General features: G+C 36.6%; 2 protein-coding genes across 2 annotated transcripts in view; one reads left to right on the top strand and one right to left on the bottom strand.

Moving 5' to 3' along the window:
• Positions 1 to 2,279: 2,279 nt before the first annotated feature.
• Positions 2,280 to 5,368, top strand: Ddc (aromatic-L-amino-acid decarboxylase). Its single transcript, XM_089869942.1, has 11 exons — positions 2,280 to 2,509; positions 3,410 to 3,523; positions 3,587 to 3,841; positions 3,902 to 4,045; positions 4,127 to 4,193; positions 4,268 to 4,362; positions 4,432 to 4,499; positions 4,561 to 4,651; positions 4,727 to 4,825; positions 4,902 to 5,003; positions 5,092 to 5,368. The coding sequence occupies exons 1-11, from the start codon at positions 2,309 to 2,311 to the stop codon at positions 5,365 to 5,367; spliced, it is 1,512 nt and encodes a 503-aa protein (XP_089726068.1). The 5' UTR covers positions 2,280 to 2,308; the 3' UTR covers position 5,368.
• A 132-nt stretch (positions 5,369 to 5,500) lies between these two features.
• LOC149690410 (uncharacterized) overlaps positions 5,501 to 19,249 on the bottom strand; it is a 44,490-nt gene continuing 30,741 nt past the window's right edge. Inside the window, exons 2-4 of the mRNA XM_089869941.1 lie at positions 10,623 to 10,871; positions 9,666 to 10,022; positions 5,501 to 9,561 (exon numbers count right to left, since the gene is read on the bottom strand). Of these exons, the coding sequence (XP_089726067.1) occupies positions 8,525 to 9,561; positions 9,666 to 10,022; positions 10,623 to 10,871 (1,643 nt within the window). The 3' untranslated portion in view covers positions 5,501 to 8,524. The remainder of the gene's footprint in view (positions 9,562 to 9,665; positions 10,023 to 10,622; positions 10,872 to 19,249) is intronic.

Raw genomic sequence — 19,249 nt, 5'->3', positions numbered from 1 at the left:
AACTTCTATGAAATTACTAGTTATGAATGATTAGAGTGTTTTACGGACGACTCCTTAAAATTAACATGAGAAACTAAAAGACAATAGTTAGAAGAAGGTTCAATAATGTTCTTAGATTGAAACCTATTGAAGGCTGATTTGTTTTAGTCCTTGTTTCATTGGCAAGTCATTGTTTTAGAGCCCATATCTGCGTAGCTAAATGTTCCTTGATACTTTCCACTCAGTTTGACCCTAAGAACACATCCTTTCGTTTATGGCAGACTTATCAGTAAGACCCTACCAGACGGAAAAAAGATTTGCGGGCGGGTTGGTGTTATGGGGTGAAAAGAGATTTACAGGCGCTTTTAGTGTAATTGAATATAGAGACTAATCACTGGTCGCCGGCGAATGTTTCTACCCTGTATATAGATTAGTTTTTACTTATTCTTTAAAAACAAATTATACTGGTATTGGGCGATTCTTTTTAATAGACTTGTATCGAGATATTGCCAATACGTGTATTATAAATTGTCTTGCCCTATTTTAGAACCAATTATGTCAAATTATATAATGAGGTTTAAACGTAGTATAGTGGAGTCGAACTAGACTATAGAAATGAGTAAAAACTCGAGTTTTGTCGGTCTGGGCCGTATTTAATTTGAATCTAATCGGGTCTCCCTCCGGAGATGTTATGTAATTATTTAAAAAAAAAAAAACTCGTCGATCGAAATTGAAATTTTCTTTGATGAGACCAACTGTTCATTAGCCCTCATGAATTTAGTTGTTGCAATGAGGACATAGTCTGCGACACTTTGGTTAACTTATGTCAAGTGAAATCATTCAGTTATGGTTAGAGATGTTACAGATGTTCATCGGTAATTTATTGCCACTATAAGTTACCGTTTTATAACATGGCGAAGTAAATCTTTTAATTTAATCAGAAGTATATAATACTTCTCTTCGAGATTATCCCCTTCTGTTTTAATCAATTGATCGAAAAATTTCGATTATCGCGTTAATTGAATCGAAAACGTAAAATCGAATTCGAATAATGATAATTATCAACAAAGCCCTGAGGTTGTTTTGTGTAGCACTTACTAACTTAATAATTTCTTAAAAATTCCCCATGTTATGAAAGATTTATTTCAAGGTTAATTACATGTAAAATGTTTCATGATAGATTACCGGGAATTGTTATTGCAAACATTGTGTTATTTTTAGAAGAGGAAAATTAAAATTAATGTGAAATTTCATAGAAACTTCTTGCCTCAACGATTCCGAAATATATGTGATTATTACCTTGGGTTTTCGTAACATTAATTCGATGAATTTCTCCTTTTTCAAAACTGGTTTTAATTCACTTTCAAATACCTTGAAGAGCCTTTTTCTATAGATAAGTAGTTCAAGTTTAAGATTTTGTGGTTTTTTTAAAAAAGGTTATTAGGTAGGATATTGATAATTAAGCCCTTAATTATCTATATAGGCCTAGGAATTTTTAATTTAGAGGGTTTTCTTATATAAGTGTAAAGGTATGGATTTAAAACCTGATATCAATTTGTGACGAAATATTTGGGTTGTTATAGGGGTAGTATTTTTGGCAAATATTTCACTGGAATATTAAACGTTCTTGTTACTTTTTATCTTGGAATCTGTGAATTAATTTGATATTTAATTTTCTCAATGTTTTAAAAAACAATATTTGTTGTGTGTTTTATTTACTATTATTCCGTAAATGTTTTGCATAAAACACGTACAGGTACATCAACAATCGTGTAACGTCAACAGAATAATTACTACCAAGCTTACCAAAACAAAACATTAAAAGTCATCACACGAACATCTAAAGCCAAGTCGCGGGGTTCACATTTAAAACTAAATAGAATTTAGTCAAATATCCGTTTTCTAGTGAAAGAAGAAGTAAATAATACTCACAGAGCCAGGGAATTGTAACATGATTCTTCCCAACATCATTTTACATTTGGGGCATAACTCTATTAGCGCTTACCTATTTGCCAAGGCGCATGCGCTTGTGGATTTTTGTCCCACGTCAAGACAATCAGGGTTTATGGGTGATTGCTGAGGATTTAGTACCAAACAGTTCACCCTAGCACGGTGCGATGCCCATCTGAAGTTTGGTGAGCGGGAGAGCAAACAAAAAGGGGTCTCTCGCCTGGGAAGAATCATGTTTCATAACTAAAGTATTAAGAGGATACAGAGTGTCATCCTTCTTCTATTATCCACTTCTGGTGGAAGTGATTAGCGCTACAAGATTTTAAACCAAAACGAGTTAAGTTTTAAATTTTTACACGTTCCTGTTTAGAAGAACATCATGGACGCTGAAGAATTTCGCAAGTACGGCCGGGAGATGGTCGATCTGGTAGCTGACTATTTGGAGAATATTCGCGACCGTCAAGTTACGTCCAGCGTCAAACCAGGGTACATTTGGGACACTGTTCCCGGTGAGGCTCCAGAAGACGGAGAAAACTTCAGCAACATCATTGAAGATGTTGAGACTGTCGTCATGCCAGGCGTAAGTCAATTACTTTTCATTATGGCAGAGGACTTTAGATCCAAAGCACTTGTGGTATATAGAGGATTTTAGTTCCAATGTACTTGGTATTAGCTCATCCTTAATAATTCTTCCATGCTACTGCTTTGATTTTATGGACGATTTTAAGACTTAAATTTCGAAACAGAGAAGTTCCACTGTTGTTGATAACACGAGAAGATATAAACTTACCTTATGAATTAGTTTACTTATGGTTAACGACCATACCTTTGGCAACGAGCGTCCCAAGCTTTAGAAATTGAGCGGATATTTTAATAAAGCTCATTCTTAGCGGCCGACGACCCGTTAAATTGCTTTCTAAAGCTCTTTACAATCTCTTTCAGTAAAATTATAGCTTGAAAAGGGTTTGAATAGTCTTTTTACACTCTGTCCCTATGGTTTTAGTGTGTGGCATATTGTGTGAAATTATTCAATTACGTGAATCGTGCAAAACAATATTCGGCGCTGGGAATCTTTCTGCAACCCTTTTTACATTACTTATGCTATTGCCCTAGTAGACAGTCACACTGTCAGTAAGATATAACTACAGTAAACCAGCTTTTATTCATGGAGGTATAAGTATTAATTCATAAACACAGGCAACACACTTAAATTATATTCACTTGCCCACAATAATAAACTGTTTATTCAAGGTTACCACTCTTCCTATAAATAATATTTTTTCCTAGATTTTTAAGTCCTTCCTATATTTTCTCCCATAATTTCAAAATAATTCCTATATTCTCCCATAATTTGGTATGGTTTTTATAGTCAGATACTCAAAATTGATAACGAAAAACACTATGAGCTCATTTAAAATTTTCAATGATCACCCTGTGTATGTTTACAAACCCTGCTACCATATTTACCAAATTATTTCAGATGACCCATTGGCACTCCCCACGATTCCACGCCTATTTTCCCACGGCCAATTCCTACCCAGGTATTTTAGGCGACATTTTAAGCGGAGGCTTGGCCTGCATCGGTTTCAGTTGGGTAAGATAGTCGAAACGATCCTGAAATCTATCGACTTCAACATGTACCCAATTTTATCTAAAGGAATCGAGTCCCGCTTGTACCGAACTCGAAATGGTCGTAATGGATTGGTTAGCCAAAATGATGAACTTACCCCGAGTATTCCATTTCTCTTCCGGTGGTGAGGGTGGTGGTGTCATTCAAGGTACCGCCAGCGAAGCCACATTGGTGGCCCTTTTAGCAGCCAGGACAAAGACGATTAAGAAATACAGGGAAAGCCACCCTAGTTGGTCCGAGGCTTTTATAATGGGCAAATTAATTTGTTACACCTCCGCTCAGGTACCCTTTTAAAGCGAACGGACGATGGTCAAGATATTAAATGCCTTATTTAATGTGTAGGCCCATTCGTCCGTAGAACGAGCTGGTATGATTGGCGCCGTCAAGATGGTTATGGTTAAAACGAACGAAGATTTTCAGCTAACTGGGGACGCACTCCAGGAAGCTATTAATGCTGATAAGGAGAAAGGCCTCATACCATTCTTTGTAGGTGTCTCGTCACTTTACTCGCGTATTTCATTAGTTTTATTAAAATTAACCTCAAGTTACATTGTACCAACCATTTAGGTTGTGGGTACACTTGGTACGACTAATACTTGCGCATTTGACAAGATACCAGAGATTGGTGCTGTTTGTAAGTTCTAATGAATTACCTAACCTAAGGTGTTTTTTATATTGGGAGATAAGTATAACGTCTTCACTTTGAAGGTGAGAAAGAGAATATTTGGTTGCATATTGACGCGGCTTACGCTGGAACAGCATTTATCTGCCCTGAATATCAACATTATCTTGAAGGAATTGAAGTAGGTTTAAAACTTTATAGAGTGACCTATTCACAGTGACTTATGACACGATATTGTTACTCTAATTAGAAAGCTGATTCATTCAATTTCAACCCTCATAAATGGATGTTGGTTAACTTTGACTGTTCCGCCATGTGGTACGATTATACTAATACCACGTGGTTTCAAATGATATTTAAAACAATTTTAATGTATTAGGGTGAAGAATCGATATGATTTGGAAGGTTCCTTTAACGTTAACCCCGAATACTTGAAACACGACCAACAAAGTGTTATAACAGATTATAGGGTATTTAAAACTTAAACGAAATTAAGCGCTAACTATTAATTAATTAACTAATATAATTTCGTTAATACGTCAAAGCATTGGCAAATTCCACTTGGCAGACGATTCAGGTCCTTGAAGATGTGGTTCGTAATTCGTTCCTACGGTGTTAGGAAACTACAGGAGCATGTCCGAAAGGTACACGTGATTTTGTGGTGTCTTTCTTTGTCACAAAATACACAAAGCTTAATTAATACGTTTTTTACCAATTCAGCAAATAGCTCAAGCTAACCAATTCGCCATACTTCTAAAGCAAGACCCCAGATTTGAACTTTTCTGTCCCATACAGATGGGTTTAGTTTGTTTCAAACTTAAGGTTAGATTTCTTACTTGACAATTACAGTTGGTTTCTGAAGAAAGGTCTGTCAAAAATGTACAAGTTTGTTTTGGGGTTCCTCATACAGGGCTCCAACGAAGACAACATGGAGTTCTTGAAGACCATTAACGCTAGAAGGAATATCTTCATGTCACCATCCAAAGTCGGCGGTGTTTACTTCCTGCGTTTCGCTGTCTGTTCTAGGTTTACCACTTACGAGGACATAGAAATTTCATGGAAGGAGATTCAAACCGTAGCTAATGAGTTTTTGATTAATAAAGCTAAGACAAAGATAGGAGATGCGAAATTAAACGGCAGCGCTATTACAGCCAATGGCGCTTCACCTAAAGTTAATGGACTTTAAGTATAGCTTATAATTCCTATCCAGGATTGATTCATAATCCTTGCTTATGTCCATCTCCATTACGTTTGTCCAAACCCTCTCCTAATTCAAGTAAGTTCAGAAAGAAATTAATTAATTAACAGTACATACTTAATTTCAATTAAATTAAATTAAATTATTTACAAAATAAACCCAGTGTACATATACTTATATAAATTAAGTGTACTTGTAAAATAATATATTTTTTAAAATATCTATTCTTTTAAGTACTATTTTTTTGAACGAAATTATATATTTTTTAATTAAAATGTTTCTTGTAATTACACACCCTCCCCACCCAAACAAAAACAAAAACAAAGTTGCCAACCAAAAATTGTTTGAAAAAGCGACAGCAATGTTGTGATACTAGCTATATTTTAGAATTAATCGTGGTCACGTGGGTAAAATTGTATTTTCATACAGTGAAATTATTTTTAAAATTAAGACAATTGAATTTTTCAAAGTGTTTTCTTCTTTTCTTTTCTGTAAACTTTACATCGTATTTTTTATTTTTTTACAAAGAATTTAAAATACAACTTAACTTGACAATATTTTTATTTTAACAAATTTTTATTTAGTTAAAAATTAACAATAACGCTTTTTTTAAAATAGGCAAAGGAAGGAGGGAAGGGCGGAACTGTGTTTTAAATATATATATATATTTACCGTAAACATATGACGTGTTTATATATTGTATAGACATAGAACAATCTATATAAATACGTACGTTAAACAACGTATTATAATAAATATTAATATAATGATTATTATAGAGTCATAATTGTTTTTTTGTTTTGTTTTTATTTTGCAGGTTCGTTTATAAAGGGTTGAATTAAAGGTTTAACCAAAAACATAGAGTACAGTAAGTCTAACGTATTGTTATATATAGACTGGAAAGATAAGTTGGAAAAGTTGGCGTCTTGCTTTTGGCAACATCTACGATGTGAGTATTTGTTTTTCCAAGTGCTATCGCACTGTTTTAGCCCACTTTTTGGGGTGGTTCATGGTTGTCAATAGCTACAGGGTGTTTTTGATAGATATGTGGGAAATTATGGGAGGGGGGATGTGTTCTTTCGGAAATTTTGAGTCGAAAATTTTCTATGACATTTTGCCGTCCGGGTTACCTCTATTCACAAGTTAATATTGGAGTATTTTACGGATGACCACTTAAATTTGATCAAGAAACTGAAAGAAGACGGTGCTTGTTAAGTTCAAGGGGTCACCCATAAAACACTTCAATGGTCACATAGAAATTACATTTTCGACTCAAAATTGCCCAAAGAACCTCCTTCATAATTTCTTACGTAACACCCTGTATAATTTAAGTCGCGAAACTGAAGTTAACAATGCAAGGCTAGAGATATGAAATTACCTACTAAACTTTTTACTAGAATGTAAATTAAATGACTGTACTGGTTTGTTTATAATTTGTACTAATTATGTAATAATATTACCGATGGTTCTGAGCGTCAAGAATACTTAAATAAATTACGAATGTGATTGGTAATTTACCTGTAATATACCGCGTAAATTACCATAATAAAGTTACGATACTATTTAAGTCCGTAAATTACAGCACGGATGCTCTTCAGAGTAAACATTTCTACAGGGGCGTATAGGAAATACATGGAGTTGTAAACCCCTAGATGTTGGCTTTAATTATAATTTAACTAATTAAATATTTAACGGAGTATAAATCAAGGACCCATCTCTATGCAAGGCTGAATGAAACTTAATAAATAAATCTTCACCAATAATTGGAGCTTGTATTGTAATCACATCATAAAACCTTTCCAGTCCATATATATTTGGTTGCTTGAACTTCTTGCCACGAACTTTATTTTCTTTTTAATTTATTTAAACACTTAAAAATATTATGTTAATTTTTGTCTTTTAATAGAGAGTATACAGAATTATATAATGTTGAGGTTTATTTATTTTATTTTAATTGTTTGTTTGTTTGTTTTTAAATATGAAAAAGGACACATCCGGTTATGAGATCACTAGAAAAGGAAGGCTGAAAAAGTTTCGTAATCTTCTTCGAAATTTATTTAATTCTTTTTTTTTTTCTTCTCATTTTTCGATTTAATTATTTTTAGTGTTCAAGTTTCATTTGGCACTCCCCTTTATAGGCCTAAATCCCTTCCGCCCCAAAAATCCGTTTGTTTTGCTCCATCACAGGATTATCAAGTGTTTTCTTTTATCTATTATACAATTCTAAAGATCCGGGACCAATTTTTCTCTATTCTGATTGGATGGCTAAACGTATCTTTTAATGAGCACTCAATTTAATTATTCTGTTTTGTTTCCTTATAGTTAATTTTTAAATATACCATAGACGACAGCGAAAAACTAACAGAGACTTTTTCCAGGAAAAAACCATGCAAATATTTTGTCAAGGGTTTAAAGTAATACAGGTCTTTTCTCTCATCTTTCGACATTTTTGGGATTAGATTTGAAATTTTTTATCCTATTCATTTACACATTTACCTAATTTTTTTTTAATTATTTATTTAAAACCGTTCGATTATTTTAAGTAACATTAGCGCTGCGCTGTGTTTTTGCACCTTGCGTACATGTTATTAGTACCAATATCCTTTCGTTTTCCATTGAATTACCTTTTTAATTACATTTAAACACAGTTTTCATTAAGGCTAAAACCATGGATAATCCCAGGCTCAAAAAATTTTAATTTCTTTTTGTTTTTTCAAGGTTTTTAATAGGGAATGTGTTATCGTTATATCTGTTGTTATGTTTATATATTTACGTAAGACTCTCTCGCTTTTGATGGTAAGTGTCTGTTAAGGAAATTGAAATTAGTTTTAAAGTATCCCCAATGATGGGTTGGTTCAGCAATAATTGAATAAGTGCCACGTGGTTAAGTTATAACTGGTGGTAGAAAGGATGATTCTGGTGACGAGTGGTTACCCAAGACACGCCAGTCAAATTCGGTTGATTTGGCAAAAATATTTAGTTTAAATTAAATTGAAGTTTGATTACATTTTTCTTTGCCTCTCGGTCTAAAATCCTCTTTGTCACCAATATCATGCTTTTTTCTGCAAATTTTCTTGTTTTTAAGTGTACAGAGCATTTTATGACGCTGATACCATCGATTAAGGATAAACTTTCAATTCCCCTTTCAGATTATCCACTTCCTTCGCGAACGAGATGCTGTGGTTTTCGAGGAAATTTTCTTAATGATTTCGCCATCGGCCCACGGTAATAAAATGCACATGAACATCTTCCCATTTCGTTTATCAACGGGAAAAATATTGAAAGGTACGAAAGGTTCCTTTTTATCGACGAATTTGATGATTTTCGCGTAGACTTCCGGGTAACTCTCGGACAAATTAACCCCGCGCTCTTCCATCTGCGAGTTGATGACGTCTAAACCCTTTTGTAAGTCCTCGGACGAAACGTCCATTTTGCCATCGATCGGAGGGTCGTTCGTAACGGTACAGATTAAAGTTTGGACTTCGTCTTCCGGTAAGGGTGGGGCCAATCTCATTTTGACACCCCTGACGACGACCTCTCTCTCAATATTGACCGTGACGAGTCCCTCCGGCGTGTTGGTCTGCACCTCGGACATCACCGATATAGCGGCCAGTAAGATGAACTTTCTATCGGTATTGTATTTGTCGCACAGTATCCGAACTTGCCCGAAAACTTCGGGTCCCATTTCTTGGGGCATAAGTTCGGTACGGGGAACGTAGAAAGTTTGTCCTTTCAATGACTCCCAGCCGTTACAGAGATAATCCAAGGCGTCTTCCGCGTTCAGGAATACCAGTTTGACCACCCCGCGACCCCGGGAAAGCAATCCCCGGGTGGCGCATATCGACAAGTGTCTTCGCGAGCAGGGATCCTCGCGTACTTTCATCAATACCTGAGTACACAAATTGGATATTCTAGTACGGGGACATTGGCTTTTGTGGCGCTCGTAATGAGCCTTGCGACATTGACGACTACAATAAAAGGTATAACAATTGGAACAAGTCCGGAATTTGACGCGGGCTTCTTCCGTCGGTAGAGATCGTTTACAGTTGGGTCTTCGACATCGAATCGTGCTGGCGTTTCGAATGGATCCTTGGCGCAGGTCACCCGGGCCTTCGGGTCCGTCTTCGAAGTCTTTTCCCGGGTCCTTCTTGCTTTTTCGTTTGTCCTTTTCTTTCTCGGGAGCTGCTTGTACAAATAACAATTAAATCCGTGTCATTGACATATCTTGCCGATCGAATACTTTAGCGTCGCGTATTCGATTGACAAGACAAGATGACGGTACTCACTGGAGTCATCCATGTTGAGCCTTATGAAACCTTGTTCGTCTTTTTCAATGACAGGACTAGTCAATCGTTCGTCCGCTACTTTCTCTTGTGGCGCGTTTTGAGAACTGCGACATACAGGAAGGTCAGTGAATGAACCCTCGGTCGACTCCTGAGTGACCGGCGTTGGTGGTGGCGTAGCGGGCAGCGTTGGCGTCCGAAGAGCATCAACGGGTTCGGACAAATGCGGCGGCGGAGGAAGAGGATGAGCGGAGGAGGCGGGATAGTAGTTTCGGTACATGGGCGGGAGAGGAATCGGTGGCGAAGGCGGAGCGGGGGGAGGAGAAGGAGAAGCTGGTGGGGGAAATAGTGCTAGATCGTCTGCAAGCGAACCCATTGGAGAAACTTAGCCTTACTATATGTTTAATATAAATTACTTACGTAAGTATATGTACAGAGACAAGTATCGCGTAACGTTCACAACAAGGTCAAACTCCATTTTTGCCAATCATCTCCTTTATACGGCATAAGCAATGCTCGGCCACCTCTTAGTCTTGTCGAGAGCTCCAAATCAAGTTATTTGTAACTAAATTACAAGTGGTCAAACCATTCAGAGCTCTCGATCGGACTGTCTCAATAGCGAACGAGCCCTGGGGTCATGGACATGATTCGCAAAAATTCCTCATGTACACGTAAGACATTAAGACAAGCTTTGTAGCGGTGCCTTCTCTAAGCGAAACCAGACCAGACAGTGCACGGATCATGTGCGTATTGCATGCAACTTGTACTACATTTTGAAAAATCTACCGTGAGGTATTTTTCTAGCTACTGTGCCTAGTATGGTATGATTCTTTCTTGACGTAGGACATTCCAGCTTTTCAGGCTCTTAAGCGGATGGGTAAGGCTACGTCTCTCCAAGGAAAGCGACGCGTTGCGTAGCGTTGCTTTGCCGTGATTTCCGAGCCTGTTTGTTTCTTTTACCTGAATCGTAGTGCAGAGTCTCGGAGTGAGGTTCCTTGAAGGTGACCGTCTTCTCGTGACTCGGACTGGACGACTTAGTTTTCTTGTCCGGAGACGTCGTGGTATCCGGAGCGGTCTTGATCTGAACAGGACTTTCCCTCCTTGAAATGAGTGGACTAGCCGAACGTGACGTACAAGGGATAGCCAAAAGTGAGTCCAATACTTCTTCCATCGATGTGGCTGAGTCACCATCTCCACCTCGACCAGGTACTAACGATCAAAAATGGAATTTTTTGCGGGTTAGGGGGTTAATTGTTAGTCAGAAAGAGAGTTAGTAGGGTACAACTGGACAGGAAGATATTTATTGGTGCGATATTAAAGTATCTACTCTTCCGTTGAAAGCTTTTTGGACCGCTCATAACCTTCAAAATATTTAAAAATCAAAATTAAAAAAATGGAAAATATATTTGATATATAGATCGAAGATTCGTATTGGTGTAACGTGAGAAAGACGTTATCATAATTTATTTATATATAATACAAAAGAGATCTTTCGGGGTGAATTTTGTAGTGACTAGTAAAAAATACCATCTTAGCAACTTAGGAGACTCGTACTACATCGAGGAATAATTGTATTCATTGAAAATTATACCGACTTCAAGCTATACCAAGATGCTAAGAGGGTCTAGTCACTCTAGTGTGCGTAAAACAAAACAAAAAAGTGAAACAAACAAAAATATACAATTATAAAGTGCTTTATTTAAATAAAAAGACAAAAATTTTAAAAAGGGAAAAAACAAAAACCCATAATAATACAAACATAAAGTGCTCTCGTAAAAATTTTAAAATTCTAGTTCTCTAAATTGGCAATTTTTAAGGCATAGTAAAAACTTATATTAGCATATATAACTTATATATTTTAACATTATTTCTAAGCACTTATTTCGCCCCTAACTATATCCTTTAATAGAGAAAGGCACGAAAGGTTTTTTGCACATTCTGTTGTCCTTAAATGAAGCGCGGAAGTTAATCACTAAATCAGCTGCATTAAAATTTCATCTTCACTGTTAATCCCTTTTTAACTTTATACAAGTAAAGATTACGCAAAAGTTGAATTTGATAAGTTTAAATTAATATACTTTTGATACATAATAATTAAATCATAAGTTCATAAGATATGTTCCATAAGTTTGTTTGTCACTGACTTTAGGTCATAGATTCGTGGTAAAGCGACGCCTGGTGAGGCGCTGTCACAGGCGGTTAGTACAGACTAAATAGGAAGATGGACTGCAAATTTAACCGAGTATAGCCTGCAATTCTCGCTTGTCGTTCTCGAACTAGCTCGAGCTGTAAGTCTCTAGCATTACGAACTTGTATAGATAGTGTCATCCTTATGGAACATATCTTATAAACTTATGATTAAACTAAGAGATAAAATCCGAAACGTAATTTCTTTTAAGTGTGGTGTGTGGATTATTCCTGCCCCCTTTATCTTAATAAATCGACCGCCTTGCTCCAACTCAAATGTGGCTTGCCCATGTGGTTACATGCCAAAAGGGATTGCCATCTCTAAACCAGCATGGTCTGCTTAAAAAAAATTGGGAAGCCTTTTTTACCGCAGTTGCGGGGGTGTTTCAGTTCATTTTAATATCGCGGGAGGGCGCTTGTCAGTGAATCTGTAACGGAACGCAGCACATGTTACGTCTTTCGGGGGAACCTAAGAAAATTAAAGCAAACAAAAAAGAAACATAAGGAGAACGATACAAAAATAGCTGAACCTCTTACTGAACTTTCAATATAACCATAAGAATGTAAACAATTTTCACCTTCTCTTTATAGAGATCCTACCTTGCCTTGCCACGTCATGGCGGCACACATAAAAGGGAAACCGAAAATGGTTTATACTAAGTGGCATACTTTATACTTATTGAACTTTATGAGATAATTATTGCATCAAAAACATTTTTTTTTATGTCAGGGATAGATTTAATTTTAGAAGTAGGAATGGAGAACGGTTAGTATTTACTTCAGTCTTACTCATAATGGCCCAGTATAGAGCCCCTCCCTCCAACACGTAACGAAAAGTTTAAATTATCTTATTGGCTCACTTAAAACTAGGTATTGATGACGTTGCTGACTGGCACGGCAAAAAATACGTAATTATTTTTAACCTCTATCGTTATGACGCGTCTCTTCTTTCATACCCACCGGCCCGTGGAAAGGGGTCCGGGACTTTGACGCGCGCCCAGATTACTCTGTTCTCCATTCCTACTTCTAAAATTAAATCTATCCCTGGTTATGTTTAAAAAAAAAAGAGAGAATTTACAAAAGTCCGAGGAAACAGAGTTTGGTGTTTGACCACATTGTTGTCTTAAGACATAAGACTAGACATGATTTCAAACCATACGGAAGAAATAAGTCAGCTGGTGATTTCATTATGAACAAATTATCTTCTATTTGAAATTTAGTTAATCGGTATCAACATAATTCATAACCAGTTTCAAGTATGATAATCCTATATAGTTTAGATTGCTTTTAAAAGCTGAATGTGAAATTCAATATTTTAATTGTTTGAAAAACTCGTTCTTTAACGGCGGTACAGTTACAAAACAATTGCTAAAGCGAAGCTTAATCGTTTCCGCCCACACCCAACATTCCTGGGAAGTAGAGATTTATCTGCTAGTACAACGCCACCCAAAAGACACACGAGCACACTTGTAAGTTGAATTATTGTCACTATTTTTGGCCTGAAAAATCACTTAAGAAAAATGTGTTTTTAAAGGTGTTCCTAAAATAATTTCCCCAAGGTTTTTAAAGCGATCGTGAAATGTATCTATGCATAATTTAAACCTACAATTAACTATAATTAATTAGGAATATAAATTTGGTCTGCTGCTTAAACGGTGCTCCTAAGTACTTGTAAAGAGGCGTGTTGAGTATAAAATAGACCATTTCGATGTAAATAAAAGTGGGTAAAACTTTGCCTAATTCCATCTCGCTTTTTGGCGCCTGCGCTGTAGTAATTTTGTATCACGAGAGAGCATGCGCAGAGACGGATGGCAATGTATGTACCCCCTTGTACGTCACGATACTGAGGGTTGCCTACCCCATTTTTTTACGTCATTATACTTGTTTGGGTAACATTTCACTGCCCATTTAAGAAAACATTTCCAAACCCACGCTCGAATTTAATTCAACCTCAATTTATTTCGTAAGAAGGCAGTAATAGTAGGCGTTTGAAGGTGTATACCCATTGTTTCTCTACAAACCATCCATCCATTCCAATTGATTGTAATTGAATACTTCTAAATTGCGCATCTGCCAGAAAAAGATAACTCTATTAAATAAATAGCCGTGTTAACTCTATGTAGAGAGTTTAATAAATAAAGGTTTAAAAGTCTTATTGATAATGGTATCTCTTGGCTCTAGAAGCAGGAAGTTAAAATTCTCTCAGACCTTTTGTTTTTCTCGAGATTAAAAATCTAAGACTGTCCCGGGTTTCTTAACATCGCGCGTGACGAGCGTAAGAGAAAGAAAAGACATAGTGGTAATTAAAAGGAAGCCTTATATGAATTATCCGCTTAACGGGATGGGTGGATGGGATAACCTAATGAACTTGTCATTCAGTCAAGTTCAAGGTCACGTAATATAATAATTACAAAAGTCGAAGCTTCGCTGCTTGTTAAATGTTATTTATCTTTGTGTACGATACCGAGAAAAGTTAACCCTTCCGTAACTGTAAAATGTTTTTATGAAGTCTTGACGCTTGAGATTTGAGAATCCAATCGAATTTTATGGAAGGTTAGCGATGGAGTTGCACGATTCTATGTCACGTGACCCGGTAGTAATTTATTGTTAATGGAGGGGGGTGAAATCATTGCAGGACCAACTAAAATAGTTCTTAAGGCAAAATAGTGTGATATGTAATTACTGAAAATGTTGATTTGCATAGAGACATTTCGCAAAGACGTTTTCACTAATTTTTATACTATCTCTGACCTTGGAATAATTCCAGACCCAGGGAAGGTTGTTTATTTCTGATCTATCTATCCGCAGTATTTTAACGATCAAATTTTATTAACAAATTCCACTGGGATTTATATAACTTGTCACAAGATTTAAGCCAAGAACTCGTGATTTCCAAAACTTGTTGGCCGTGGTGGATTCGCGATTTACAAATGAAGACGCTACCTGCTTATCACGTATAGAGCATGCGAGGAATATTTGCTGGTTTGTTTTCTTAAGTTTAAACTTTCGAATATATATGTACGTAAAAAGTACGGTTTATTTTAGAAGATCGCCAGGCTACATACATAAGTAGGGGAAGTTTCGTTTTTTTGGCCCATTTTCAAGATAACTTTTCTTAAGGGAATCTCACGGGAAAAACCTACCAAAACTCGGAGGGATATGTACAGGGTGTTGCAAAATTGGTCGTAGAACCGACTGTACTTTGGTCTATGGATGATTTTGAGTTGAAAGTGTTCTATGACGTATTTTGCGTTCGGAGCACAGTTTTCTAGTTATTATTTGAGTGGTTTACCATGGAGAAAACCTCCCAACCTCAGAGAAATATGCACAGGGTTTTCCAAAAACGGTGGTACAGCCAGTTCTTTGAGTGATTTTTAGTCTAAAATGTTCCATGACCTATTTTTCGCCAGAACCACCGATTGCAAGTTATGATTGGAGCGTTATGGCATTGTCTTTCATGCAGTTTCATAAGGGGGTCATCCGTAAAGCAAAATGTCATCGTACACTTACTTCCCATAGCACCCACTGCATTTTGGTCCAACTACCCTTCTTTCACACCCTGTATATATAATATACGCATATACAGTAGCTCTCGGAAGGAATGGTTTCATATAAAAAATTCTGAATGAAACCTTGCAGGCCTCTCTGTAACAGACATACCATTCCTATGAGGTTTCTATCTAGCGTTATGTCTTAAAGAAACTTTTCTTTTGGCTGATCTCTTCTGCCTCGCATTGGTAGATGATGATATTTTTGCCCGAGTTTTGAAGTTTTTCTAAGCTAAGCTAAGCTTCATTTCCACTATAGTTAAACTTGGATGAAATATCATTAAAGTGTCTTTAACTTTATCTTACTTCTAAAACAAACTTGCTTGACCTAGTAGCATATGTTCTTATCTCACTAACAGATCACCATACGTATCTCCATCCAGAACCGATTGTCCTCTACAATGCTGAAACTTGTTTTGTATTGAAGTTGATTTTAACATAAGTTTATAAGATATGTTCCATAAGTATGACCCTTCCAATACTTCGTAATGCTAGAGACTTACAGCTCAAGTTAGTTCGAGAACGACAAGCGAGAATTGATTGGCTACACTCGGTGGTTAATTTTGCAGGACTTCCATCTTCCCCTATTTAGTCTGCATTACCATGGAAGAACTAGGCGAGTAGTTCTTCCATGGCATTACTAAGCCTTTGACAGCGCCTCACCAGGCGTCGCTTTACCTCGAATCTATGACCTACCTCACTCACTTCATGACAAGCTCCAGTTTGTAACCGGTATCAAACTTATAAATGGAACATATCCTCTGAACTTACGATATAATTAAAACAAATTTTTAGTTTAGACACATAGCTGAGTTGAGTTTAGCCTTTGAGAAATATTTCTAGGTTTACGTCCTCTGTCGCATCTCCTGCACTTATTTCCACGTAGCTTTTTCGGTCTTCTTCAAACTAATTTTAACTCTTCACCCTTCTTCTAAAAGGTGAGTCACTCACGCGCCTGCCTCAAGCTCTGCCCTTTTGCTCTAGCTAGCTTGTTTTCATATTTTTATCAAAATTTAAAGACTCGAGTTTATTAAAAGTCTCAGATGTTTTGGAAGGGATCGTGGACTGGTGTCTAAATAAGTCCAGTGACGCGCGAGACAGCTGCTACCACTATACCTATTTTTACATAACTTCATAAATGAAATCTTCCACATTGAAGACACTTCAGAGATATAACGTTTAAGCAGCAATGCATACATCTATTAAGAATAATTGTGTAGGCTGATTTTGTAATAAGAGCAGACTTCTGATAAGAGGTATGACGAATTTTCACCTCTTGCTACTTTGGTGTTGAACCTAGGGCGCGTTCCACCCGACCTCGCGTTGTTACCAAGCAATGAAATCACAGTAAGAATGATAACACGTGACGGATAGTGTTCAAGCCCGGCCCACAAAATCCGCACAGAAGTTAGCATGTTATATATGGGGTTCCAATGGTTCCTGTTGGCTGTATACATTCCTGATTTAAGATTGTGCTACATTTCCTTAAAGCACAGGTGTGCAAACAAATGTATGCAAGGTTTGAACTGTCAAAACTAATTAAGTTTGGTACTAATTTAATAGAACCTTTTCAAAAAGCGGGGTAAACAGAGCCTGGCGTCTTACCAGGCGTCACTTAACAAGAATGTATGACGTATGAAATACGTCAATCCACGACTAGCTAGCTCTTATAGTAACCAGTGTCAAACTTATGGAATATACCTTAAGTTATTTACCAGAAAGACGTACAGTACGTAGGCAATGTTTTTCGAAATCCTTAATACCATAGCATGCCTCATACATTTTAAAAAAACCGTACCTAATCTTATCTATTGACCTTTATTTTTGACCCCATAACATTCCAGACTTCAAAATACCACGAAAACTATAATTTCTTCACTATAAATGCGAATGATTTCGGGGTATCTATCTAGAATCGACCCTAAACTGAAAACCCCTCCATTTGGCTGGGGTTTTCTGGCCCTCGGGGTGTACCAGGGCATCCACGGGGACCTTCCAGGCAAGTCTGCAGTCCTACAGTCTAACATTTTACCATAAAATCGATGGGAGCGTCTTTAGGATTTGTTGGAACCAGGGAGTGGGGCTTTGGGTGGTGGTAGGATGCAGTCAGTCAAGGGAATAACAAATCGAATTTGTTCTATGCTCTGAACTCTGGAAAATGAGGGTTTCACTTTGTCAGGTTAATTTAGGAGAAAATCAGGAAAAAGCGGCAGCCCGTGAAACTGCTTAGTTCGCGCCAAAATGCGCTTTATGCTTATAGGTCAAATATAATTTGGGAAAGGGCGCAATTGGGTGACGTAAAATTATAAACTTATCTTGAAAAAATAAGTTTTGCAAGCATATTACTCCTTGATTAATGTCACCTTGATGCGAAAACTAAATTAAATTTACGTAACAAATTATTAGAACCCATAGTAGTCCTAAGAAAGTTTGAATTACTAAAGGAATCACAGTTAATTTCGTGAGGTCATAATTTTGAACTGGGACATTTTAATTCATTCATTCATTAAGATTAAAAACAAAATTACACAATTGTGAGTATATAGTAGTAGGGTTTAATTTCTTTCTATAATATATAAGATTGAATGCCAATTCAAGAAATAACGTTGTCAGAAATTAATTTAATGTGTTAAAGATAATTTTTGCTAACTCTTTCCAAAAGTTTCTATCATACATCAATCATAATTAACGTCAAAAACAAACAAAATTTTATAACTTAAAACATAAGTTCATAAGATATGCTCCATAAGTTTGTCACTGGTTACAAACTGGGGCTTGTCATGAAGTGAGTGAGGTAGGTCATAGATTTTAGGTAAAGCGACGCCTGGCTTTGGCGCTGTCAAAGGCGGTTAGTACGGACTAAATAGGAAGATAGAGTGCAAAATTAACCACCGAGTGTAGTACTTCAATTCTCGCTTGTCGTTCTCGAACTAGCTCAAGCTGTAGTCTCTAGTATTACGAAGTACATGTTGTGTCGTACTTATGGAACATGTCTTATAAACTTATGCTTAAAATTAAACCTTTTCCAATGCAACGCTGAAGCTTTGCCTTTAAAATTTCAGTCTGGGAAATTATAACCATTTCTCTCTACTACTATTAAGTCCATCCCATATCTCCCCTCTTCAGAATAAGCCTTAACCTCTTGAACTTTGCGGCATTAGCGTGCGAAAAATTCGTCTCGCGTGCGAGTCTCTTGAAGTACAGCGTTTTCCTTTCTTTTATAAGCAGAATCTGGGTTAAGTAGTTATGTATTACGGTCGATCAGATGGTGGGTCCGATCTCTAACAGTGTGACGTTACACAGTCCCTAAGTGTCAATTTGTCCATTTTTATTACACGACTCGTTTCTTGTTTTATTAATGCTGAATTTCAGATATATCCTTATCCCTCTTGAGATTGATGATGAATTACACACCGCGATTGATTGGTGCGGGGGTGTCTTTTGAATCATTCAATGTCACGTCTTGCGCAACGTCGTTAAATTGTACTCAAGGTTTTATTTACGTTTTTAACCCTTTGATTAATTGTTTTTGGAACAAATATGATAGTTGAACGCAAAATATTAGCTCACTAATTATTGAAGTTATTGGGAAGATTTAATCTTAATTATTGCTTCTTGTCAGTGGTTTACCTATTGAGTTGTATCAATAATTAACTAATTAGTATTGTTAAGTTTCTAAATAGCCCATGTAATAAGTAATATCAGAAGGGGATAATGGAAGGGAATTATTATATACTTCTGGGAATATCTAGTGGGATAATGGAAGGGAATTATTATATACTTCTGGGAATATCTAGTGGGATTATTAAGGCTTTAGTAACGTGAACGTTGATATCAAGAACATTGTTGTGT

The sequence above is a fragment of the Phalangium opilio genome, unplaced genomic scaffold (genome assembly GCF_054372755.1).
Source record: "Phalangium opilio isolate 3A_F unplaced genomic scaffold, DU_Popi_V2 ptg000031l_1, whole genome shotgun sequence".
NCBI classification, from domain to species: domain Eukaryota; kingdom Metazoa; phylum Arthropoda; class Arachnida; order Opiliones; family Phalangiidae; genus Phalangium; species Phalangium opilio.
This window is presented reverse-complemented; position numbering and strand designations above follow the sequence as displayed.

Excerpts from the sequence above, each read along its gene's own strand:
- Ddc (XM_089869942.1), top strand. The coding sequence starts at position 2,309 with ATGGACGCTGAAGAATTTCGCAAGTACGGCCGGGAGATGGTCGATCTG. Across the intron at positions 3,524-3,586 it reads CCTGCATCGGTTTCAGTTGG|GAATCGAGTCCCGCTTGTAC; the intron begins GTAAGATAGTCG and ends TTTTATCTAAAG. Across the intron at positions 4,500-4,560 it reads TTTGACTGTTCCGCCATGTG|GGTGAAGAATCGATATGATT; the intron begins GTACGATTATAC and ends TTAATGTATTAG.